The 26,970-nt window shown below is 39.2% G+C and overlaps 1 protein-coding gene across 3 annotated transcripts in view; it reads left to right on the top strand.

The window, feature by feature from the left end:
• The first annotated feature begins 91 nt into the window (after positions 1-91).
• Positions 92-26,970, top strand: part of ZNF143 (zinc finger protein 143) — a 36,283-nt gene continuing 9,404 nt past the window's right edge. Inside the window, exons 1-10 of one of the 3 annotated variants that reach the window (XM_079307760.1) lie at positions 92-208; positions 11,862-11,992; positions 12,762-12,854; positions 13,300-13,383; positions 13,610-13,690; positions 14,558-14,754; positions 18,591-18,665; positions 22,651-22,770; positions 23,723-23,798; positions 24,523-24,648. In XM_079307760.1, coding sequence (XP_079163886.1) covers positions 11,869-11,992; positions 12,762-12,854; positions 13,300-13,383; positions 13,610-13,690; positions 14,558-14,754; positions 18,591-18,665; positions 22,651-22,770; positions 23,723-23,798; positions 24,523-24,648 — 976 coding nt within the window. In that variant the 5' untranslated portion in view covers positions 92-208; positions 11,862-11,868. Of the gene's footprint in view, positions 209-8,887; positions 8,911-11,861; positions 11,993-12,761; positions 12,855-13,299; positions 13,384-13,609; positions 13,691-14,557; positions 14,755-18,590; positions 18,666-22,650; positions 22,771-23,722; positions 23,799-24,522; positions 24,649-26,970 lie in introns of those variants that run through there. The other 2 variants (XM_079307762.1, XM_079307761.1) reach the window with 2 other exon arrangements.

Genomic DNA, 26,970 nt, shown 5'->3' on the forward strand with positions numbered 1-26,970 from the left:
CCGCCGCGCGCCCCGCGGGCGGCCAATGGCGAGCGGCGGCGGCGGCGGCGCGCGCGGCGCGGCCAATGAGAGCGGCGCAGCCGGCGCCGCTGGGCCCCGCCCGCGGGGCGCGGGGCGGTGCCGGGCGGGCGGGCGGCGCCGAGCGGCCGTTTCCTGTCCTGGTGCATGGTGGTCGGACGGAGGAATTGTTGGAAAATTTCTCGGCGAGGTTCGTATATAAATGTGCTTTTACCCAGTGTGCCTTATGCTCCCTCCGCCATCTCCGGACGGGGCCGCCGCGCCGCGCCCGCCGCGCTCGCCGGCGGTGCTCGGGGAGGCGGGCAGGGGCAGCGGGGCGCGGGCGGCACCGAGCCGAGCGGCAGAGCCGCGGCGATAAAGCCGCTCCGCTCGGCGGGGCCCGCCCGGCCCCTCCCCGCCCGCCGGGCCCGCGGGGGTCCCCCGGGCCCGCTCTCCGCTGCGTCACGGCCGGGGGGCGAGGGGGGCGCGGGCCGGGGCGCTCCGGGCCCCGCGCCCGCCCTTCCTAAATCGGGGGGGGCTCATACATTTTTATATTTACCCCGTTGTTCGGGGTTTTTTTTTTTAAATTCTTTTTTTCTTTCTTTCTTTTTTTTTTTTTTTTTTTTTCTCCTATTTTTAAGCACGCGTTTTTTCGCTGCCGCTGTGGTGAGGCGCGGTGTGGCACGCTGCCGGGCTCGGTGCGCTGGAGCCGCCGGCCGGGCCCGCGCAGGCTGCGCCCCGAGCCCGCTCCGGGAGAGCGCCCGGCGCCGGCCGCCCTACCGCACCTCGCTCACCTCCACAAATGCAAACCCTTGCCATCTTTTTTTTTTTTTTCATTTTCATTTTTTTTTCCCCCCGTTGGTCTTGCCCTTCTTAATTTTTTTTTCTCTAGAACGGGATAACGAGAAGCTGCTCCTCTACAAAAATGGCCCGCAGTGATGCAAAGATTTTTTGTTTTGTTTTCTGATAAGGCCTTATTTGTGGTGTTTTTTCATCCAGATAAAATGACTTCTGTGCAAGTTTGAGTTTTCTGTTAAAACAATGCTGCGGTTGAGCAGCTTTACTTAAGTTTTAAAATTTTTAAGGTTTCATTTTGAATTATCAGAAAATTGCTTTTTCCATCATATGCAGAATGATACCAGTATTTGTAAGGAATGTTATTTATAGTCCGGTGACACAGAACTGCAACCTTAAAGTCTTTCAAAGCAAACATTTCTTCTTCTTTTATAAAGATTCTGCATCAAATGTTGTCTGTGAGCTGTCTTTGCAACTATATACCAGATACTTTTATTGTAGCTTCTAGGTGGTGTTACCTGAAAACTGAAATTAGGTTGTCCTTAACTTGCGTTTTTTTAACATGCATTGTTAGCTTTGTGTATTTGCAATACAGCTTTAGAATGGCAGAGTATGATGTAGCTGTGTTTTCATGGCTTGTTTCTTTGTATTTCTGCATTAATGCCTTGAGCTTTCAAGCTACGTTTGTGTCAAAAGCGATTTATCTGTATCACTGCAGAAAAGGAACCTCAGGAATATGTGGTCACATAATAGATGATTGATGCTTTGGTAATGAATTGCAGCTTAAATGAGATGTAAAAATAAACATTTTGAAAGAGTTTTGAGAAGTGTATTTCAAATTGATTTAATAATTTGCTTAAACTGTTCTCGTAATTAATATTTAATTTATATTACCCTATCTGAAGAAGAGTAATTTTGCTTTTTATTACAGGCTAAGACAAAGCAAATACATAAAATAGTGTAAGAGGTACTTTAGGTAGAAAGTCACACTGACTTCACTGTCTTCATTCTTGTGTAGCTCTTAATGCTTTTCTCAGCGGAGAGAGGGACAGCAGAAGTCAGGTGATGAATAGTCCCTGGTAATGGGTGCCAAATTTAGGCTGTAAATTAGGGGGTTTTTTTTATTTAGAATATCTCCAGTTGTGTGCCGCTTCAGCTCGGCGGATCTTTTGCTGTCCCGTACTGTCGGGGAGAAGGGAATTGTCAGGAGTGTGAGCTGTGGCCAGCTCCCAGTGCTGGCTGCTGCCTCCGTGGCTCGGGATGGGCACAGGGATAAAGGTTCCTCGGCTTTGCTTTGCTCAGGATGGCTCCATTTACCCCGCGGGATGTTGTTCTTCCCTTGCTATTGCATGCGAATCTTCCCTTAAGAGTTTTGGATTAGCACATTTGGGCTTTTTGAGAAGCGCTGTTACATTCTGAAGAGTCGTTAGCAGGCACCTGTGAAGCAAATGGTTTTCCAAAGGGCTCGGCTGAATTTGGATGGGTTTCTACACACACAGATAATCAGGGCAATTCTTCCAGCTTCAGCCCTTACAATGGCCAGAATGCAAATATTCATGAGGAGGGTGGGACCCATCTTGGTGCTCTTGTAGTTACTGTGTTCGTGTCTGCGTTTTGCCTTGTACCTGCTTCCTTGGCCATCCCCGTGATTTGAGGTTCCCGTGGTATCTCCTGTAAGTCCTGCAGCCTCTGACATGCCTGTGCATAGCACAGCACCCCAAGCCAGCCTTTCCTTGCCACTCACCCACTTTTTTCCCGGTTTTGCTGCTACATCTCGTGCACATGTCTGCAGCTCAGCAGCAGTGCTTTTCCCCTCAGCATTAACGGGGGGCAGCTCGGTTTTTTATCTCCTCAGTGCAAGGAAATCAATGCATCCGGTAAAGACACCATGAATTGGGTAGTCTGTTCCTGTGGCTTGTGTTACAAAAGATCCCAAAAGATTGGAGGAAGGCTTCTGCTTAGCTTATGGATGCCTAAGATACACTACAGTCCAAACAGATGGATCCTCTTGAACCCAGTTCAGCTCCAATGGTCAGATTCCTGTAACTTGAGGTGTGCACAGCTCTTGTTCTGAGCATGGAGTGAGGGGGCTGAGCCAGGAGTCTCCCCATGGACACCATTTCTGGGGAAGAGGGAGAGGAAAACCCGTCCCACAGTGGGGTTTATGGGGTTTTGGCAGTAGCCAAGTGTAAATTGATCTGCCCTTAGTTATATTTACTTAAGGGAATATGACTTTGCTTCTCAACCTCTGTGCACCCAGGGATCATTGATCAGTTACTCAAAATCAAATTGGACTAAATTAGTAAATGCTTCCAGTGATTTAGTCTACTAAAATGTTCTGGGCTACATGGCTATTTTTAAATTTAAATAGAGGGATTATACTTTGCTCTACCAAGATAATACTTGTTAAACAAATTAAATTTCCAATTTTGAAGTGAATTTAGAGTTCCAGTAGGTTTTGCAATTTTCAGTGTTGACATCAGAGTTACACTTAAAACTATGTAGTTGTTTTGGTAAACTGCTTACCTCAGTCAGTATTTTACTGTCTGCAGAACGTTTCCCTCTGTATACACTTGAGGAGAAAATTGTGTTACCTGCTTAATACTCTTGGACTTCATTTCAGCTGAAGAGATTTTTCTAGAATTTGGAAGATGAGTCTATATTTGCAAGTTAGTTGGTTTGCTCATTTGAAGTATACATAGCTAACATGGTGCTGCACAGAGTTTTGTAAGGATTTATTTCGATGTACTGTGTTTCAAGTTCTGTTTGTAATCTGGTTTTGGCAATCCTGCAGGCTGCCCCTTTAGTTCCTGAAATATAAGGCTGTGCTAAAGCACTGCCATTAACTGTCATGGCTAATGTTGATACATCTGTAATGTACTTACCAGCTTGCTAATTAGCTCATAGCCACACAAAACAACCCACTCAAAATTCCTCTTTTGTTGGCAGTCTCATTGGGTTTGCAGGATTTGAAAGGGCATGGCCAGGATTCATTAGTTTTAGTGATGTAAAACAACAATAGAAATAGTAGGTCTCAGTTTCTTTCAGATTTTTAGCCCTGAAGTACTCACCTAATCACCAGATGTTCCCAGTTTTATTTAAAACACTGATATAACTGGAGGTTTTATGATTTAAGGGATAATAGCCCTGTGAAGTGCTTCAGAAGTTAACTGTATATATTTTCTAGTAAATAGGCATCACTGCTCATTTCTAGGAGTGACTTAGATACTCAGTTGTGACATGCATGGCCTGGATGCCTTCTGCATACATATTTTAGTTTTTTATACACTTGATGGTAAAAACCAAACAAAAGCCAGTAGTTTTAAGAACACACTGATTCATCTGTTAGGTGCTTTAGATCTGTTTCCTCTTATTTCCAGGGTGAAAATCCATTTGGAATGAAATGCTTTATATCACTAACATGTGCTGTAAAAATACTATATAAATAATGTTTGGGGTTTTTTCATCTTTGTAAATAATGTTCTAAGTTTTTTCAGAAAATCAGCTGACCTGCCATTCAGCTTTTTTCCTGAGTGTGCACTTTATGATTAGTTACCCAAACTTTTTTTGACTTAAGTCACAAGTAATTTATTACCAGTCTGCAATAAAGAAATGGCTTTGAGGTCCTTTAGAAAGGAAAGCCTGAGCACTGATAATACAAGTTTGGCCAGGAGACAAGAAATGTATCCTAACTCTGAACAAGAAATGTCACCTGTGTTGAGAGGAGTTTGATGGGCAGTTTTGGTAAGCAAGTTCCACAGTTGCATTTGCAGAGGGTCTGCAGGGCATTCTGTGCACACAGACCAGCATTCCTAAGGATGCAGGGCTGTTTCAGGCATGCTTGAATTTGGTGTTTGGGACAGATTATATGGGTGGCCCTTCCTCAAGCCAAACTGCTGCTTGGTGCTACTACTGCTACTAACAGTAGTAATAATAACTGAGTCATTGGTGAGTTGCTTATGGACCAGCTGCATTAATATGCTTTTCTGTACTTAATTAGTATAAAAATTTTGGAACCCTGCAAACAGTGCTGCATGGATCTCAATTACATGTCAGCTTCCATGCAGGATTTTTGGAACTGGCTCTGTCAGAAGAATCCCAAATGTATTTCAAACCTCTGGCTCAGGAAGCTGTGCTACTGGAATGGTGCAGCCAGGGCAGATGTGCTCATGGAACTGGGTGTTTGCTGTGAGCTGCAGCAGGAGTTTAGCTTCTGTCAGCACTGCTGGCAGCTCAAGTGCTGATGGAACTACTCTGGCCTCCTCTCATTAACCAGTCATTTCTTCTCTAATGTATTCAAGAAATTCGTGAAGTTACAAGTCGTATTTGGGATCAGCCTGAGTGCTCTCCACCATGTGTAGGACTTGGTGGGTGGCTTTCTGAATCTTTCTGTCTTTAAATGCTATACCTTTCAAAATAATAGCAACCTTTGCATTCCCACAGTGTGAAAATACACACATGCACATAATCTCATTAGTTAAAGTAAGGATTTGTAAATATTCTTTATTTGCACCAGTTAATCCAACTTTTTTAATATATCTGTGATATGCAAGAATTGATATCTGGCAATATTTCTAACATTCAGAATTTGTAGATGGGATTTGCAATATAGACTGTATGGAAATGACTTTTAGGGGAAAAAGACTGCTGGAACATGAAGTAATTTTGTCAGGCTAAATGTGGTTCCCCCTGCTCACACTGAAGTCAGACTGATGGGTGGTTAAGGCAGTGATACATTTGGTCTTGCATTTAGTTTTCATTTCTGAAGAAATACCAAACATTATGGCAGTGAATTAGACTTTATTATTATTATTAATAAGTATCTCTTTGGAACAGAAAGGTTAAATACTGTAAAAGGAATAAAAAAGGAGTCTTGAATTTGACTGCTTCAGATTGTGTATGTTGTGCTTGTGCAGTTGACAGTGCTGTCACTCTTGGTCAGGTGTTTCTGCAGGAACAGACTTAGGGCCTGTGGTTTATCATTCACAAATCTTCTTTACCACACAGGAAATTAGAAAATGATTGTGTGATTTCCTATTAAATTATCTGACTCCAACTGATGTTGCCAGATTGTGTAGGAGAGCTTTTTGTTCTGTATTTCAGTCTTGTTTCCATTTTATACTGTGGATGATTAATGTGGTGGAAATTGCTGTTTAATTATGTTTTGTCTTTACAAGAGACTGGAGAAAAATACAGTAAAAGAAATTATGTGAGAAAGCACACAGCAATTTAAAAGTGCCCAACATTAAGTAGTTACACTTATTCACTGGAAGTCAGTCTGACTGACAACAGCACAAACCCAATTTTTCAGTGCAGTAAAGTTCTAGAAAAGGTAAGGACTGTTGATGAAGGAAATCCACATCTACTGAAGTGTTTGATCAAAGCACCAACAGGATCTAAGTTTAATTTCTGACCCTGTTACAGATTTCTTCTTAATACTGAAAAGGATTATCATAAAGCTACATAGAGGGGCAGAAATAAAATTGTAAAAAGAGTCTTAATTCTCCTGTGTCTATTTCTGAACTTAAAGATGACAAATGATTTATGTAATTAGTGGGGGAAGAAATGCTAAAAGTCCTCTTGGGTTGTCTGAAAACACCTTGTGTGGAACAGTTAGTTTTCTAGTCTGTTAGACTTTTTTTCTTTTTTTTTTTTGCACTGAGAGTCAGAAGGCTGTAACTTATGTTTAATTATCAATTAAAGTTTTTTTTAAACCAGATTGTTAATTGTAGGTAATAATTTTGAGTTTTCACACATTTGTTACTCAGAGCTAGTTTCGTGAAATTACTGGTATTTGCAATCATGTCAGTTGCCAAGGACCCTAAGGTAGCCAGTATTTAATATTGAAAAAACTTAATTATGTTACACTGCAGGCATACTTGAATTGATTTTGGAATCCAGCTTTGTCAAATATGGGAATACCATTTTCTAAAATTCCCTAATGAAAGTTTCATTATTGTGAGGCTGTGTATTATTTGCCATATTACCCTTCTTGATTGTTTTTTATTTACTGTTTTTATAAGTTTATAAAATTGCAATATTTTTGTACATTATTTAGAAGTGTATTAAAAATAAAAGTTATGTTTCTTTTCAAATGAAATAAATGCATATTATTTCAAACTTCTCAGTGCTGTCTGCATGAAGGGAGTGAACAACCACAAGGTTGCTGAATGTCTGGAGCAGCTTTTTTCCTGTCATTCTTTCCCAGTTTTTTTTGCACATTCTAAATTTATGTTTTATAACAGTAAGTTTTCTTCCATGACTGCTATTACAAACTTTATTCCATTTCCTATTAATCATCCTCTAAGCATCATCTTTGTCTCTCTGAGGAGTTTCTGCTGCTGTCACTGTATGATGTTTTTCCTTTGTCCAGCATTATAGTGGTACAGTTATTCTTTAAATGGCAAATTCCTGCTGTTTTCCAGCCACACTGGGCTCTCCTCATGCTGTCCAGTTGCCTGAATCCCACCTGCTGTTTTTTAGTTGCTTGATTCTTAGTTTTTATTGGAGATTCCTGTTTTCAGTTGTTAGATTGAGTTTACATGAAAACCTTTCTTCTAACATTGCATCTTTTCTCCAAAACAAGTGATACCACCCAGAAAATTCTCTTTGGTTGAGTGTTAGTGGAAGGAAAAAGTACAGGATGTGCTCTCTAGATAGAAAACTTGATGAACTCTTAATGAAAGATCTTTTTCTTTTTAACCTTCCTTTCCCCTCTCCTGTGCCTTTGGTTTCCAAGTGTTGAGAATTTAATGTATACCTGAGAGTATTTTTTTCTGTTCAGATAATTTGCAGGGGGTGGTGATTTGTTTTGTTTTTGGGTTTTTTTTTAATAAGAGCTTGTACCTCTGTGTCCCACTGGATGGCTGCTCAAGGTATCAGTGGTAGAGGGAGAGTGACTTTTTGTGAGAAGTGTTTTAACCACCTAAAAGAATGGTAAGATTTTCTCTGCCTGGATACCATAGACATGTTTTGGTGACTAATCATTTCAGGAATGCAAGATACGTTACTGTCCCTGTGAAAGTCTGCCCAAATCTCGTCATTGATGTGCCTTGGAAAATTGACAGTTGCAGCTTGCGTACGATCTGTGAAGATTTGCAGGAGTTCACAAAGTCAAGTCTCAAGTTTTCACTTCGTGACTGAGCCTGGACTTGTCTTTGCTGTAAGACAGCTCTTGAGAAGAAGCAGAATCCACGTGTGTCAATCTTGCTGCTATGCAGGCCCCACCCCAGGGCTCCTGGCTTTTCCTAAAAATGGATTTTTAAGTAATGAGCTGCAATATTTGAAGTGGGTAAAGGAAATCTCTCCTAGGTTTTTACTGACAGACATCCCAGCAGACAGGAGATTTAAAGAGAAAAAGCTTACTGGTATAAATGCAGAGGAATAAAAGCAATAATGTGGATTAGGGGAAAAAAAGTGGTGAGATTCAGACTGAAAAAAATGATGGAGGCAAATTTGATGGAAGCTGAGGAGAAAACAGAAGAGAAATACAAAAGTACAGGCAAGGAAGAGATTTGAGTTTGATGAAAACCAGCCAGTTTTGAAAAAGCACAGCAAATTTAAAAATGTTAGGAGAGTAGACTTGCAGGGTGGATGATGCAGGAACAGCAAGGTGATGCTGTTGTAAATGTGTGCATTACTGAAATGACTATCAGAGAGCTGGTGAAGTGAAGCTCGAAGGACTGGCAGAAGTTTTCTGGTTCAGGATTGATCAAGGCAAGTCTCATTTGCCCAGGGCTGTGTCAAGTTGCTTTGAACCTCTACAAGGATGGAGAGTCCATACCTGGCTTGGCTATTTGTTCCTGTATTTGACTAATCTTACCAGTGATGGTGTAGCATCATTGTCTTGATAGATTGACCCTTTTCTCTGCAACACAGGCCAGCTCTACATCTTTGCTTCATCTTTCCAGCCCTGTCTGGCTGGTTAGTGCTCTCCAGTGGGGAGAAAGAGGAAAGCCTGGAAGGGAGCAGCACATCCACTTTTGGCTGAAGGTTCTCTTCCCTGTGCAGCAGAGTGACAGAGCAAAGTGCTGTGTCCCTGCAGAGGGTGAGAATGCTGGGGTTGGTGTTTGGGAGGACCCCAGTGCTCCAGCCTCCAGTGGGAGATGTACCTCCAAGGTGGGTCTGAACATGAGCTGTTGGCACAGAGGCAGGAAGGGCATAGACAGGGGTGAGTGGATCATAGAACAGACCAGCAGCAGGAGAGGACTTGGGGACTAATTGCAGAGGAAGCTGGTGTGGGCATGGAAGTATTTGATAGCATTCTGACAAGAAAGATGGGATTATACCTAGGAAGAGGCATGTCCTGGAAATTTGGTGTTGTGATAGGACTGAATTAGAAAATTGGTACTTCAAGGAGAAGGGATGGAATCGGGGATAAGGACCTTAGTGGAAGGCCAGAGGATTGAGAGAAGGATATGTTGGAAGTGACCATGGAAAGAAGCTAGAATTGGGAGAAACAGACTGCTGAGTTCTTGTGTGAGATTGTATGACTGTCCAGATCCTCTGCAACAGAGCAAAGCTGTAGCCATTGTTCTGTGTACAGCAGTTGCCTTTAATTCATTTTCAGTGTGTGAGCTGATAGCCATTACAGTAACAAAGGGTACAGTAACAAACACTGTGAAACAATTTAAATACTGTTGCTCCTGCAGCTCTTGCATTAATCTGGCATTAGATTTATTTTCCTTCCAAAGAAGCTACTCAGCCCTTAAGCAATTAGTTCTGCTCAGCCTGTCAGAGCTCTGCAGCTGTCTGTGTGGACTGGCTCCCTCACTGCTGCCCAAAGGTGGGAGAGGAGCCATGGCTTCTGGAGGAAGGCAGATGACATTAAAGGTGCTGGAGATCTTAAGAGATTATTTATCTGAGAGAGTCAGTTCTCAAGACTGGAGCTGAAAGGCCTTTGAGGTGCAGTCTGCTGGAATCATTTCACTCTAGTTCAGGTCAACACCTGTGGCTGTGGGGCCTTTCTTCTGTAGCTGTTGTGTAGCTGTTTTGCAGCCTGCTTCCATGAGCTGTCCTGAAAACTGAGTGCATGGAAAATACTGACAATGCACACCTCTTTCAGCAGTCAAGAGGACAGCCAGCCTCTGGGTACCACTAGCATATTATACCAGAATTAGTTAATTTAACTTGCAGCTAGCTGGCAGGACCTCCAGAAAAGCAGCCCTTGCAAACTGGGCTGGATAAAACTCCTTTTGCTGCTAGTTTTTTGTTTTTAAACTGCAACAGTTTTCTGATCTTATTTGCAGTCTAGTACATGAATGCTGGGCTGCTTTGCTTCTGTGCCTGTGTAGGCTGAGTCTGTAGATGCATCATGATTGATTTCTGGTTGAGCAAGCTGCTTCCTAAGTAAAAGTTTTCTGCCTGTTTTGAGATGGAAGGGTGATAAATGAGTAGTAGGAAAAGAAGTTATTTTTCCAAACTCACAATCATGGACATGGCAGAGGAGGAAGTTGAACTTGAGATCTCCTATGTCTTTATACAATTCCTTGTCTCTTAAATTGTAATATACAAACAAACTTTCCTATTTGATTTTCTTCAGAGACAGATATATAAATGCAATTTAGTCTGGATGGCTTCTCCTTTTCTTCTGTATTACATTTCTTTTGGAGGTGTCATTTTCTGTAAAAGCTTTGTTTCCTGAAAAGGATGTTGGGAGGAATTACCCATCTTCTCTTGGATCTTAAAAAAATCCCCTCCACCCATTTGAATTGTATTTTGGTTTCTGTCTTAATTTTATTTTTTTGATGCTGGTTGTTCAAGGTTCAAATTCCTTATTGCAAGGCAGTATTTTAATTTCCTTAATGTTCCAGAGAGAAATTATGAGGACATTAGTCTTGGAAGGCATATTTCTTACAGAATTAGGCACTGATCATTAGTAACTTTTTGGAGTTTTTGTATGATTTTCCATGTAACCTGTGATTAAAGGAAGAGGCTTAAAACTTTCCCAGAAGTACCCTTGCTTTCCACTTTATTAACTACATCTGTTCCATTAACTGAAAATAAGAAACTTAGCCTGCAGCTCTAGGAGAAAGTCTGGCTCACTATATACACTTGCATGTATTTGAAAAATACTGCTTGGGTGTAATTTTCAACTAATAAATTAGTGTGGCAACCTTTTAAAATACTGTAGGCACACTGGAGCACCTGCTTGGTCTGATTTTTGTGCTCCTTAATTCTTAGTTTTGAGATAAGTACAATTATCTCAATTGTATTTGAGACTGTTGATTAATTGCTTATTGAAGAGCAGATTTCTGGACTGTAGAGGTAAAAATAGTTAAATATATCTATAAAGGTAATCATAAATAAATGAAGCCTCTAGATTATTCTTCTCAGCCTTGAATTATAAACCAGCAGGTCATAGAACCACATTTGGGTTAAAAGCTTGTGATCTCCCATATTAAAACATGTCTGAGTAAAAATGTGAGTGACTCTGTCTGGTTCTGTGAGATACAGCAGACACTCCCTGATCACTGTCCTTTTGTCTAATGAACAAATTTTATCATGGGATACTTCATTATTTTAAAGGACAGATTGTTTTGGTTGGTTGTTTTTTTGTTTAAATAGAAACCCTTCTGGAAAATCTAGGAAAACAGTTGAATTGTTCAGTTAGACTTTTGCAGTGTGTCATTGTTTTTAAACCTCTTACTGGCACTGGAGCAATCTTTGATTTATACAGATAAAGCCCTGCTGTTGTTATGGGTGAATTGTCAGCTTTATTTCAATTCTGGGGACAACTAGGTATCATTACCTGTACCACCATTACCACCTTTATTCTTTGTACATTGGTTAAATCATTTATATTTAACTGAAATTTAAATGTGGTCAATGTACTTTGTATTAATAGCTGCTACCTGAACTACTTGACATCCAAGTTAATTGAGGCAGTAATACTTATTTCAGATACTTTGAAGGAATAAAAGTTATTTTTCCAGATAAGTCAGTCATTTTTTGCATCTATTATATGAAAAACATAAAATATTTGTAGCAGCTGTATCAAAATTAAACTGGGACTGTGTAGTGCTGGTTCTGTATTTCACTTTTCTGTTTTTTGAATACTTTCTTTCTAGGTAGACAATGTTATTAGCTCAGATAAATCGAGACTCTCAGGGAATGACAGAATTTTCTGGAGGAGGAATGGAAGCCCAGCATGTGACTCTGTGTCTAACAGAAGCTGTAGCTGTGCAAGGTGAACCTTCAGGTTAAAATACCTCTATATTATTATGTCTTTTCTTTTGAAGCTCAGATAAAACACTAAAATTCATGTCATGTATTCTGAACTAAAAAGTCCAACAGAAAACAGTTAACTGTGATTAAATTCACTAATTTAATTCTGGCTGGAAATCATTTAATTAAGATAATAGAAATGTAAATGTGCTAAAAAGATATGAAATAGAGAATCTGACTTTATTCTCTCTGTAGTCTGTGTTATACTTTGTAAATTAATTTGATATCTAAATCTGTATTAAGCAAATTGAGTTTTAAAATAGATTAATGATTTGAAATTGGCTTAAACTTGATGTTTCCTGACACCTTTGTTATTATTTTATATGATTACAAACTCTGTCCTAAATCTGCATTTTAATCTAAATAGCTTGGTTTGTATTAATGACAAGTAGTGTTGTACAAAACAAAATTATCAATACAAGTATGTGTGTCATTATTTCACTGTTGGTGCTGATGATCTCATTCATAGTTCTCCTAAAACCTCAGCTTTATAGTTATTTATTCAGTGATATTGTAATTTTATTAGTTAAGGAAAATGACATTTAGCTGCCATGTTTACTGTGCAGTTTTGAATGTAATACCCTAGTATGTGTCCCAGGCTCAGAAACCAGAAATCAGGAAAGAGCTGCTTGCTCTTCTTATTTGCCAAACCAATGGGTTTTGAGGGGATGTAATAATTTATGGAGGTCTATTTCTAGAGTTCCATGCTAGTTATAGTGAAGGTGAACTTTTTTCCCTTTTAGATGGTGACAACTTGGAAAACATGGAAGGTGTAAGTTTGCAAGCAGTTACCCTGGCTGATGGCTCCACTGCTTACATACAGCACAATTCTAAAGGTAGGCACAGGACTTCAGACTGCTGGCTGTTGAAGTGGTATTCCCCTTTCTAAGCCTCTCTTTGCACTGCAAAGTCAGGCAAAATCTGTACAGTGTTTCCTAAGGTCCATTTCCAGTTGGAAATTTCAGTAATACTATAAAATAAATGCTTTGGTTTTGCTACTCATAAGATGCAAAAATGAAATTTGGAACATAAGTCAGGCAAAAGTGAAGAGATCTTTATGGTTCAAACTCAGGTGTCAGCATTCTGCCTAACAGATAGGACAGCAGACCTTTTCTAGTTTTCTAATCCCTGAATTTTAAAAGCTCTGTACAATCACAATTTACCTAACATTATTTCTTGTTGATATTTTATTTATATGTTAATCTAGAAAGTATCAACTATGTATTTAAACTGTGATTTGTTGCACAATTAAAATTCTTTAAAATATTTTATTTATTTCAGATGGTAAATTAATGGACGGCCAAGTGATTCAACTAGAAGATGGTTCTGCTGCTTATGTTCAACATGTACCTATGCCTAAAAGCAGTGAGTGCATTAATATAAGAAATACATTATAAAATAATGTATAACTGCTAAATATTGATAGTAAGTAATTAACAGCCATGATAATAGCTTGATTTCTTATTTTAATGGAAATTGTCATGAAGAGATCTTGGGTATTTTGTAATCCTAGGTGTTTGTTGTATGATCTTTCTGTGTAATGGATTCTTTGCCCTCCTGCTGAAGTGCTGCAATTCTTCTTTCTGAGTAGGGGAGAGTCTGCGTCTGGAAGATGGACAGGCAGTTCAGCTGGAAGATGGAACTACAGCATTTATTCATCACACCTCAAAAGGTAACTTGTGATTTATCACATCACTGTTCAATAGAACTGCAGCAGTATAAAATAGGATACTCTAAAAATTATCATCTTAATGGGATTCCCAGTGTGAATTAATTGTTGCTTTAACTTTGATATCTGAAAATTGTTGAAATGGGATTGTTTCAGTTCTCTACTTGGGCCTCATGTAACAGTTATCAATGTAATCAAACCCAGTGTATTTCACTGTTTATTTAGCCCAGGATCCCATTAAAGTGAGTATATACCTTTAGGTAGTAGGGCAGAAAATGTGACATCTGACAGTCAAGAATGCAAATGTAGTTATTCCAGATGATAACTTGTGTTTCTGCAGAAGATGAGTCTTGGAAATAGCACCACTTCTGTAGAAAAAGTGATCAAGTATGTATTTTAAGTCTGTTTAAATTAGTGTGACAATTACAGTTTACAACCAACAATTGTAGGAGGAAAGAATGTAATATAGATTTTTTTTCTCTTAAAAATAGTTTTATATTTTGTTTCTTTTGCATATTCGTATGATTCTCTTCTTAAAATGTAAGATCTACAAACTCTGAAATAATTATGTCAGTAGATTTTTTTATATTATTTTAATTTCATTATAAGTGGATTTGAAATGGAAAGCATATTTGTGTTCCTGATTTCCTTTGTAAACAAGGATCAAAATAAATTTTTCTGGTACTTTTGTAGTTGTAGATATAAAACTGAGAGGTGTTGTCTTGCAAACAAATTCCTGTGTTATTCATAGTAGTATTTTAAGTGTTTACATTTGTCATATATTGATGGTTCTATTTCCCATATATTTCATATATGTGCATGACTTCAGGAGACACCTCCTGCCTAACACTTTTCAATATCATTCCTCAGACAGTTATGACCAGAGTGCACTGCAGGCTGTGCAGCTGGAGGATGGCACCACTGCCTACATCCACCACACGGTGCAGATGCCACAGTCAGACACCATCCTGGCCATCCAGGCTGATGGCACAGTGGCAGGACTGCACACAGGAGATGCTGCCATCGACCCAGACACCATCAGTGCTCTGGAGCAGTATGCAGCCAAGGTACTTTGCTGGGCATTTTCTCTATCCTTCATGTGTTAATATACAGCACAATATATCTGGCAGCACAAGCCAGTTGTTGTTTGAAAAATAAAATTATAACTAAGAGAGTGTCAGCATCCTAGAAGAGAGAGCACCAAATTGTCATGACAGTGCTTCACTGTCATGAGCAGCTCTGGTACATAGTGTTGCATAAAAAGGAGGAAAGATTGAACACTGAACTGGAGTCAGATTTAAAAGCAATTTAGACAGCTAAATGATAATCTTCTCTATACTATAGCATTGCAAAGGAGTCTCTTGAAAGGACACTGTTTGGAAAGAAGGACAAAGTCAAATTGTTATTGTTCAGGTGCTGCTGCTGGATTAATTTTTTTTCCTGAATAGAAAGAGTATGGCCTGGTGTACTGAGCAAGGACAACACATAGTATGAGGTGTTAGAAAAACCAATTAGACAATTACTGAGTTCAGAAAAAAAACCCCTTATTTTATCCATATTTTCAATAGTAAAAATGCAGTAGGATGTACAAAAATAATGTTGTTCACTTTACTGGACTTGTGTGAAGCATGATGTAAGTATGGCAATGGGTGATGCAACTGCCATGACTCTGTAGTTAAGCAGTGTCCCAGTTGCTGGATATTTGCCATCAGTACTTGTACTGCTCTGGAAAAAGAGCAGAATGTATTTTAAAGTCACTGAGAATTGTCAATATTTGGGAGGCAAATTGGGATAATTAAATAGTTTATTCACTATTCTTTTCATTATGCTTCTGTCTGTTAGAATTGAGAGATCCTGAGGCAGGCAGTCAGATTGTGTTGTGATGCTATGCTTTAGCATTTAATGAAGTTAAAGGTAATTCAGTGTTAATTGAGCTGTAATCACAAGCTTCTACACATTCCACAGGTACTATTTAATTTAGATTAAATCAGACACAACTTTGCCCTTCTTAACCAGCAGCTATATTAGTAACAAATTCTGATAAGTTTCTGTTTTGAGTAGGCGAAGAAGAAACAGAAGAAATGCAAATAAATTTGCATTTTCATCCTATTTAACTCAATATGGCTCTAATGTGAATTTATTTTCTATAGTGCACTTGTGTGTTTGTTTAGAAAGAATTGTTTTCTTTAAGCTTTCATCTCAGAACCTTATTCTGAATGGTACTGCAGGAACCTTTAGGGGACAGTAAGTAGAAGTGAGTTTCCAAGTAAATGAGTTTATGTGAAAAACCAAAAAATAGCTCAGTGGTCAGAACCCTGGATCTCTTAAAAGGAGAAATGTGGTTTTGTGATTCTTTTCCATGTCCATGCACACTTCATAATGAGGCAAGGTACACTTTTCATAGCTGGTGTTACAGACACTCTGAAAAATGTGCAGTAAGAAATTAAATGCACATGGTAAGTATATGATAGGATTTTATAAATTTTTAAGTAGCCCAAAGAAGAGCAGTGACATGTCATTGGCTGCAGCAGTTTCAGAACTGGGAAACATCAGGTGAAGCTCTCATGTGATGAGTGGAAGAAGGAGGAAAATACTTTTCCAAACAGGTCAAAGTTAAGCACTGCTTGTGGGATATTGTGGACATTAATATGTCCTTGGATTCAAGGAGTAATTAGATAAATTCATGGAAGAAAAATGTGTCTGTGGCTATTAGGTAGAAACATGTGACTTCTGGTTCAGGGAGGTCATAAACCACAAATTGCTTGGAGGTTGGCAGAAGATTATGGGGAATGCATCACTACATGCTTGGCCTGTTTGTTTAGTGCTCTCCAGCATCTGCTGCTGGCTGCTCTTGGAAATGACATGGTGCAGCACTATTGCCTTTAGCTTGACTCAATGTAGGTGTCCTTGTATTTTTATTTGAAGGCAGACTAAATCTCTCTTTAGCATAAAAGAGAGTATTTTAGGAGCAGCTCAAAGATTTGCCCTGGGATCCTTCCAGAATTCTTACAATACTGCAAAAGAGCAGTTTAAAGTTGGGTGTCTTTTTTTATTTGATTCTTTTAAGGCTTTCTTTTTGAAGCTTAAAGGGCAAAGAAAAAAAAAAAAAAGGTGAATTTGGAGAGTGGTGGTTCTTCTTTGTTTCCCTGTCCTATGCACCAGCAGAAACAAAGATCAGTGGGGTGCCCAAGATAAGGGTGGGTAAGATCTCATACAAACAGATCCAAGCAGACAACCCAGAAGCTCACTGGAAGTGGAACATGCACATTTTTCATTGTCCCTCACTTCTCCTTCAAGCCTAGTGACACTTTCCACAACATGCAGAGCACATGCAGACTTAACTAGAGTCCTGTAATTTTGGCCTGAGTCAATGCCACCATCCTCACAGAGCAACCAAGGAGAAAAGGTCACTGCTCCCAGTGAAGTCAGAATAGGTGATGGAATTGTGAAGAGGTTACAACACATATTTCTCTTCCATGAGCTGCTTTCCTGTGCCATCACAGCTGCTGGCAAAGTTACTGGGATTGGTACATGCCTCAACGCATGCACCCCATTCTGTTTGGATCATTTCCAGCAGTTGATCAAGTTCTGATTTGTGTCAGCAGTTCTTTTCTCTACCAACGACAGGAAGTTCAGGATGAAGTAATTCAAGTCTTCTTTCTATGCAGGTTCTCCCCCTTCCTTTAAAAATTCTGAAGGAGAAGGTTCCAAAATAGCTATAGTTTCCCTCTTGGAAAAAAAAAAAAAAACCAAACAAAAAAACAAAATTACCTGCTTTCTTACACTCTTTTAAATCTTTTCATAATGTAAATTTGCCTCTGCTTGGTCACTTTCCTCATTACTGTTTTAGCTCAAAGTTCCCAAAAGTATATTGCTCAGAATTGTCTAATTTAGAGAGAGAGGATGGAAACCTCTTGTGGGCTGAGTTGATGGCAGTGTGCAAGCAAACTGCTGGGGCTGGTTCTTTGGGCAAGGTGCTGCACACCCATGTTCTCAGGGGCTTGCTATGGCCTCTTGGGTGAAAGGGCAGGGGGAGGGAGGGTTCCTGCTGAGAAGAATAAATGGAGAAGAATAAAATCACTTAGACTGGGCTTAGGTGCATCAGTCTCAGCCTTGCATATAATGGATGCAGAGAGTATTGGGAATGCCTGTGCTTAATACAGAGACAATTAAGGAATGGGAAACTATGCAAAATTCACTTTAATTTTTTTTATATAGTGACCAGTAACATCCTGTTCTTTGAGTTGCTGCTTGTGAGAGTTTGAGGTGTTTTTTAACTGGATGTTTATATTTAAATTTAAATAAAAATTTCCTTAACATTTAACAGTCTTTCAAATATTTTTCTGAGCTCCTTGGAAACAGCAATACCTATCTCTTCCTGGAGACTGTCTTTAAAAACAAATCTATGTAGCAATACCCAAGTCCTTGCTTAGTTGTAATTTGGCTAGTTCAAATTGAGATGCAACACTTTGTCTTGGGTATTTTGATTCAAAAAGCAGTTGTGCTGTTTGAAACAAGTACATTCTGCTTAACAAGGAGTGAGAGCCTTTATTATAAAATAAGTAAATGTTTGGGGGTTTTTTTGGTCAGAACTCAATATTGTTAAATTTATTGATTTACTGTAATATTTTTATCAGTCTATTAATTTACATCCTTAGCTCCTGCAGTCCTTCCTAGCCTGTTATAAAACAACTTTGCTGTGCTCATTTGACCTTTTCTGTAATGCAGGTGCTGCTAGTGGTGATTTTTATGTAAGCTCATGTACTGTGGGATAACCATGTTCCAAGAGGGAGCTAGAGAGCTATGAAATAACAAACCCTCAGTTATCCTCTGTAACTCTCTGTTTCTCAGATGAATAAAAGTAACCTGTAAATGTTTTTCCCATTTCAACTTTGTTTTTCAGGTATCTATTGATGGAAATGACAGTGTTAGTAGCACAGGAATTATAGGTGAAAATGAACAAGATAAAAAAATGCAGGTATGTACTTAACACAAAATAATGAATTTTTAATTTATTTTTTTTTCTGCCCAGCAAGGTGCATGTTAGGGAGTCCTGTAGCCATGAACAAGGGTTTGCTTCTACCCTTCAGAAGTTGCAGATTTCAAACTATGCAGATAGTTTATATTATCTCACTAAATACAAAATCCTGTCACAAGAATTTTAAAAGATCTTCTAATTTCTAGAGGGTTTTCCTGTCAAAAGCTAATTAGAAATTATGTTGGCTTTCTAAGATTTTTCAAGCTGAACTGAGTATTTCATCAATAAAGAATGTAAGTATTTCAGAAGTTCTTTTCCAGAGAAGGAGCTGACTTCTGATAGTATTTGAAGCAGAAAAATGCTCTCCCAGTTAATACATTTCTTGTAGGAGAGACCATTCCAGACATAGACCTGGAACTGTTCTGTCTTTAATTACTTATTTTGATTCCACTTGCCCTCTTAGGGTCCTTGATCTTTGCAGCAGGTTTTATAAGGAATCAGTAGTTAAGAGTATTGCTCCTAGAGAATGCTTAAAGAACAGAAAAATACTTCCATTTCTTCTTCTGGGTATATATTGTTAGTACATAGAAATGTAAAAACCTTTAAATATGAAAAGATTAATCTGAAAGTTCAAAGGGTAGTGGAAAATACAAGTGCAACTTACTAAGTCTCAAGCTTTTTTTGCTGGGGTCCATAAAATTATGTAAGGAGAATGTCTTTTCCTTTAATAAAATACATTATAATGCCAAGAACCAAAGAAAAATGTATTCTGGGCTTCAAATATGCAACTAAAAAATACTGAAACCTGTATATCCTCGTGTTCAGATGACAAATTGAAAAATGGAAAAGTCAATGCATTGAGAATGGGGCAAACCATTTCTCCTTTTTGCTGCATTTAAGAAATAATGAAGGAGATGAGGAAAAATACCTTCTTCCAAGATCAAAATACATTATCTGTCAAAGGAATAATTACAGGCTCACTTCTTACAGTTAGCCTTATTTTTCTACTTTTAATCTTTTACAATATTTACAGCTGCAGATACTCCACTGTTGCCTATATGGCATGACTGTGGAAGGAGAGAAAAACTAATACTTTAATTATTTACTGCATTGGACCATATTCCAGAAAATGAAATAAAGAAATTCAGAGGGTTTGCACACTTGTAGGTTGGAATAGGGATACAACTCAAATGAAAGGCATAATTCAAGGAAGAGAAAGATAAAACCTCTGTTGGTTTTACCTGAAGTAAGAGCCTATAAAACAAAATTACCTGTAATCAGTACCTACCTAAATATTGATTTTGGCCTCAGCCCCAAAGCAAACTGAATGTGGATGTGGTTTTATCTTATACATATATGGCAACATATGGGCCATATGGAAATGTGCCAATCTTATGGAGCATTATATGTTCCAAACAAAACAAGATCTGATATTTTAAAAAGGTAATAAGGCTTAGTCTCAAATTCTGACCCTTATAAGGTGACTACAGTTGGCCTTCAGTTGAAGGGGGCCCAAAGCTGTCAATTATGTATGAAAATATAAATCATTCTTATATCTTGGTTTAAGTAGATACCTACTTGTAACTCATTATGTATTCATATGTATAAAGATATAATATATAAAATAGTCTCATATTTAGATGTAGAATTAAATAAGTGCATATTTATAACGTTTTTAATTTCACAGAGAACAGATGTCACACTGCTAAGCAGTCACTCAGACTTGCTCGTGGTTAGTTAGGTGTTTCAGCAAAGAAAAAAAGCATAAAACCTCTTTGTGATTTCTGCATGAGAAAACAAAAGACCCTGTGTGCCCAAATGGATATCTCACTATTACCTTTCAAACCTGTCATACCCATCTGTTCATAATACACACTTTGGTTATATGATTCTGCTTTTATATGTGCAATAGAAAAATCTGATCCAGGATCTTTGTTTTTCTTCTGTTTTACCTTTCTGAGCTCAGGATGTGTTTGTGATCTCTGAAAATAGGGGAGTTTAAATTCTATTTATTTATTCATTCTGCTTAAAAGTATTTGAAATACATAGTTCCTCTCAGCAAGTTCCACATTATTTGAAAGATGCTTCCTCCCCAGTTTTTGTTTCCATCTTAACACTGGTAAGATTATGGCTGGTTATTTCCTTGCAGATATCAGCACATTGTTGTTTGAATTGTTTTCATTTTCTTTTAAACTTTGGCATACTTGAGCTTTATGGCAGAACTTAGCAAGTATATACATATTTTTATATGCTGGAACAACAAAGAAATAGTAGTAGGTTTACTGAGGGGGAAAAAAAAATAGTGCTTCAGTGCAGGTGCTCAACCAAGCACATTCTTCATGACCCTTAATATATGAAAGTGATTTCTGTGGTTCATGCTGTCATAGGTTAAACAATAGTATCAGCAATGGGTCTCTTGATCAGGAGGTTTTTCTCTGTGGTTCCAGAGATGATTTTCTAAAGTGATGGAGTTGAACATTTCAGCTGATTAAAAATTTTTTACTGAACTTTGCTCCTTTAGTCTTACGACCAGTCTGAGGTTACAGGTTATTCCATCCTCTCTGAAAAATCTGTAGGAAAGGTGTTAGCAGTCAAATTTGTGATTTCTCTCAAAGAGGAAATAAAGATCTGTGTGCTGTTGCAGGGCTGCAGCCTCCCTGGTGGGAGGGCTCAGATGAATGAAATGCTGTGGTGATGGATTCCCTGGTGGGGAAGGAGAGCAGCAGGAGCTGCCATTCCTATGGGAACAGCACAGGGCTTTGGGATGGGAGATGGCTCAGACCAGTGTGGGTGCTGAGGTGGTGACTGTCTGCCACAAGGTCATGATGAGGAAGAAGATGAAGCCTTCTTCAGAAAACTGGAATGAGCCTTGTGTTCACAGGCCCTCATCCTCATGAGAAATCCTAACATCCTCAGTATGTGCCAGAAGGGCATCATGAGGAAAATTCTGGAGTTCAGGAATGGCAACAGGCAATCTGGAGCAGGTCACTGAGCAGCTGCCCAAGGGAGACACTTGGCAGAGCCTCACTTGCCAAGAAGAATTAGTTGGGAATGTGAACATTGGGAACAGACTTCAGGAATCTCCATCCTTAGAGCTATTCAGAACCCATTGGGATATGGGTGTGAGCAATCTGCTGCACCTGACTCTATTTTATGCTGAGAGTATTGTCTCCTCATCCATCCTGTGAGATGTTCTTTTGACAGTTTGGAATAGAATTGGATGTGTAACAAAAGGGAGGTGATTTAAAAGGACAGACTGTGTAAAACAGCCTCGATTGCTTTGCACAGAGTTGTATGGAATGATGATGTCTGGGCTTCTGCCTCTGTGCTCAGTCTATGAATGTTTCTTGCATGTCAGTGCACAAAGAAGCCTCTGCAAGGGGTTTCAGTTGCTTCCTGAAGCTGTGCTGTTTATTTTCCTCTTGTCATGCCAGAAGAGAGAGTAGAACCTGGCTCACAATGCTCCGATTAGCTTGATCAAAATACATGCATGGCAGACTAAGTACAAAATGCTTTCCTTCATTTTCAAAAAGTACTCATTCTAAGGAGATTTAATTATTGTTTGGCCTTTCCATAAACTTATATTTGAAAGTGGTCTGATTTATAACTAATTTCCCTTAGGAACAGATCTAGCACCTCAGATATAATCTGACTTGTCTACTAATTGGATCATTTTACCATTGTGCTTGTATTTTGAATTATTTGTCTTTGTTATTTGACTCAATATTCAAGCTTTTAAATTTGCTAGGTACAAGTAAATATGTTTTACTGTTTCCATCATGATTTTCAGTGGTTTATTTTTAGTTTATTTGTTGAGGACTCAAAAATACATGGCATAGCAAAAGCAAAGAGAAACAAGAAACCTGTCGGAATCAACACTGGCTTGATAGTAAAATAAAGTGTGTAACTTCTCTGATCCATTTTGGTTGTTCCTTTTTTAGTATGTGGTTGGGGTTTTTAATTTTTTTTTTCTCTTTCACTTAAGATTGTCTTGCAAGGACATGGAACAAGAGTGACTGCAAAATCTCAACAGACTGGAGAGAAAGCCTTTCGCTGTGATTATGATGGCTGTGGAAAACTGTACACAACAGCTCACCATCTTAAGGTGATGAGATGTAAAATGTGCACTGCTACTTTATAAATATGATTTTTTTTTTTTTTAAGATTATGTGGTTAAAAGTAATAGAAATTGAGAGAGAGCCAGTTGCAATGGGGCTGTTTTGTGAAATGTTCATTGGATTGATTTTACAGTAATTGGTGGTGCTCAGCTGAGTTTGGTGTTCTGGGACAATGTTCAACTGCTGTATTGCCAGCATGTTGAGAATGTTTCTACCAGCAGTGTCACAAAAATTCTGAATCCAGCATTCACTTTATCAATGTTATATGTATGCATGATCATGCAAAAATTCCACTTTTTCAAGTATTTCACCATCATAGTACAAAGTGAGACTCTTCAAAACTAATATTCAAAGTGAAAAGCTGGAATATCTTCACAGATGGCAACTTCTTAATTCTCTTCCCTTTTTAAATTAAGTCAAGGAATTACTGAAATGGTAAATGGTATGGGGCTGCTCACATTCCAGCTGAGGCTGATGATGAGGTAACCTCCTCACAGTGCTGCTTTGTCTCTGACTGCAGGAGTCAGTGAGGGGTTGGCTTTATGAGTCACTTGCTAAAGTGATGTCCTTGCTGTAGAGGTTTTGTGCAATATAAGAGCATCATTGAAAGCAGTCAGTGGAGTCAAAAATCAGAGAGAGTGGCCTCTGAGGCATATTTGCCTCCTGTCTTTAATGTAGTGCATGATGGCAACTCTACATGTATTTACAGAAGTGTTCTGTGCCAAACAGGATCAGGTTAGACCTTGGAAAGAGGCATCTTTAGTTTTAGGAAAATACTGTTACCGTATTTCATTATTTTTTCATCACTGATATAAACAGACGCTTCAGTGTGAATCTTAGTAAGATAAATAAAATACATTTGCTTTGAGACTGAGCTATTTCTGTGCTGAAGTAACCAGATACAACATTTCATTAAGTCACTGTATTGAATGTCAACAGGTGCATGAAAGATCTCACACAGGAGACAGACCATACCAATGTGAACATCCTGGATGTGGCAAAGCCTTTGCAACAGGTAATCTTTTGCAGACTAGCTCCTCCTGCTTGTTTGTGTTTGTGAATAAAGTAAGTTTTTAATATTGCCTTTTTAAACTGTTAAGTTGGTTGGGACAACTTACAAAAAAAATAAAAAGGCATCTTTTCAGCTAGCAAAATTCAGGTTCATTTTCTAAAATGATCTTTTCAGGGAAGTGCTGAAAGGAAAATCTTGGTTAAATGCTCATTGCAAAATAATTTATAGTGGGCCTGATCCAAAGTTCCCTTCAGAGTGGTAGAGTTGTTGATGATGATAAGTTCCTAAAAGTAATCTAAATGAGTGTCTATGGCTGCTCTTGATTAGTACCTGTATATGTGATTTTACTGCTGACTTCATTAGTGGTTATTGCTTTTCCTATGAGCAAATAATTAAATGTCATTTTGATGACAGTAGTGAGAAGAGATAAAAACTAGATGGAATCCATCAATGGCTTCCTCAGAAGGCAGAATAAATATTTGTCCACATTATAATAATTGCAGTTGATTCTTCTGAAGGGAAGAAGCAGCATTATGGAAACGTATTTCCTTCAAAAAAGAGAACCAAAGAATTTCTAAAATGTTATCTAGAGTTCTGCTGCTAAGAATGGCAGATAACTTTTACTCAGCTGTGTTCCTGATGGGCATGGCAAGCAGAGTTTTTGCTGCTGTGGTTGATGGGCACCCTGACTGTGCTGAGGCTGGGGTAACATCCTTTGTGATGCCAGGGTACGGGCTGAAGAGTCACGTGCGGACGCACACGGGAGAGAAGCCGTACCGGTGCACAGAGGAGAACTGCACCAAGTCCTTCAAGACCTCTGGAGACCTGCAGAAGCACATCCGCACCCACACAGGTACTGCCAGCTCACTCTCCTTTCCTGCTCATCCTCCTGTTCTCTCTTCTCATTCTGTGGCTTTATACTGACAAAATCAGCCTGGGTATGTTCTCTTTCTGAAGGCCAGTGAGCTCATTTGCTGCAAATCCAGCATGCTTTGCTTGGAAAAAATGTTTAAGCATTCACACTGCTATTGCAAATGCACTAACTTTTACATTATCGCTGAGTCTCATTGCCTTTACAGTTTCATCTGCAGCTGTAAGAGAACAAGGAACTTTTCCTCAGTAATCTGCCTTTTAGAAATGGCTTCAGTGCTCCTCAGTTTTGGTGCTTTAATATAACTCACATGCCAGCTTCATGAACGTTGATATTCTGAGCTTGTTATCCTCATTTTTCCATCTCTTCCTCCATCTGAAAAACAAAAATATTATAGAAAACCAACTGTTACTAGAACTTGCAAAGGCACAAAAAAAAAAAAAATCTTACATTTTGTCTGAAAACATTAAATTGAAAGCCAAACCACAAACTCTAGACAGCACACACTGCACTCTGCAAAACTCTGTGGGTGCACACATGTGTAAACAAATTTGTACGATGTCTTCTTTGTGCCTGTGATCTTCCAAAAGAAAAAAAAAAATAAGAAAAACAACCCTTAAATGTAGGAAGAACAATCTATCATTTGCTAACCTATTCCATTAAATATATTTGTCTCTGCTAGAACACTGACAAGCTTTTCCAGTGCACTGTTTGAATCTGAGTCAAGAAAAAAAATGAAAGAAACAGGGGTTTGGATTTTTTTTCAATTAAAAGTAATAATAATATTGGAGGGGTGGCATGTAAATATAGGCAATAAAAATTGTAAAAACTCAGAATTACACTAAGATATTACTTCTATTTTGGACTTCCATACACAAAAATATTGCTGGGATTAGTGCTATCTTGATTTTTAAACATCAGGGTGAACACATACCATCTCAGTTCTAGAAGAGAACTGTTGGTATACACTGCATCAAATACAGACTGTGAACTGAAAGGTTTTTGTAGCATGGACAACTTTATTAGCTGTGGACTGTTTTCTTTCCTTTGTTATGGCCTCAGAAGGTGTGTGGTAATCTAATCTCTGTTCAGCAACTGAGACAAAGGATTTGAGCCAGCCCTATGTAACCTACCCACCTGAACAGTATTAGTAATAACATGATAATCTCCCAGCAGACCAGGGGCCAGAGGTGTCTTATTTGAGATGTGAGTGTTTTCAGGGAGCTGTAGAAGGAGAGCAGAATGGCAGCAGCTGCTTCGTGCAGGTGGATGGAGCAGTGTGTGCTGATGATGCCTTGGGCAGGCTGCAGCAGGGCACTGGGGAGGCAGGTCCGGGCTCTGCCATGGCTGTGAAAACTCTCCCTTCCTTTAGCAGGGACATCAGGGCAGTGTTTGCTTCCTTTTCTGCCCGTTTTAGGCACAGATGGCTTTCCCCCTCTGTCAGTAGAGTCAAGTCTCGCTTTCAGTGCCATCAGATGCTTGCCTTGGCTTTCTCCATGACTCTGGGATCAGAAAACTGCTGTGGATGGTACCTCGTGCTGCAGTGGGGTAGAGCTTCAAGGCTTTGCATTTCTAGAGCTGGAATTCTCTGTCACCTGGAAACTGGTCGCTTTGCTAGGAAGGACATTAGAATTTGAAAAGGGCCCTTCAGGGACCGGTCTGGTGACATTCCTGCGGGCATTGTTGGACAGCGATCTGCTGTGGTTTCCAGTGCGGGGTCTGTTGCTGGGTGGGGTTGGCTCTGCTGCTTTCAGACGTGTTTGGGGTCCTGGCTGAAGCCAGGATTAGGGGAGCCATGGTAACACAACACTGAGGCTCACAGGGAGTACACACTGCCTTGGCAGGAAGCTGGAGAACCTTCCCAAAACAGCTGCCCCGAGGAGTGAATAGTAGTTTCCTCTGCCAAGGAGCGAATTGCTTTGGAGTTTCGTGGTATTACTGTCTATCAGGACTTGTTGTTTTGTTATTAAGTACCTATTGTATCTGTAGGGGTGTTCTGCTCTCTCTTGCTCTCAGATTCTGCTCTTTGGTAAGCAGCACAGTGTGTGGAATGTACTTGGCTGAAGAAGTGGGAAATTAGACTAGGACAGCCTGTCAGTGGCTCGGAAGTATCCAAATTTAACCCTCATTGCTCTCCTCCGTGTGCTTTGGTAGATCTGAAAGGTCAGGGTTATGGCAGTATTATTGGTTGGCCTTGTCTGCTATTCACAGTGAAATGCTTTGGTGCAGGGATGTAAGTTATTGTGCTTAAACCTGTATTACATGAAGAGACTTACTCTAAAAGAATCTGATATTTGTGATTTG

Source organism: Erithacus rubecula (genome assembly GCF_903797595.1).
Source record: "Erithacus rubecula genome assembly, chromosome: 6".
NCBI lineage: Eukaryota > Metazoa > Chordata > Aves > Passeriformes > Muscicapidae > Erithacus > Erithacus rubecula.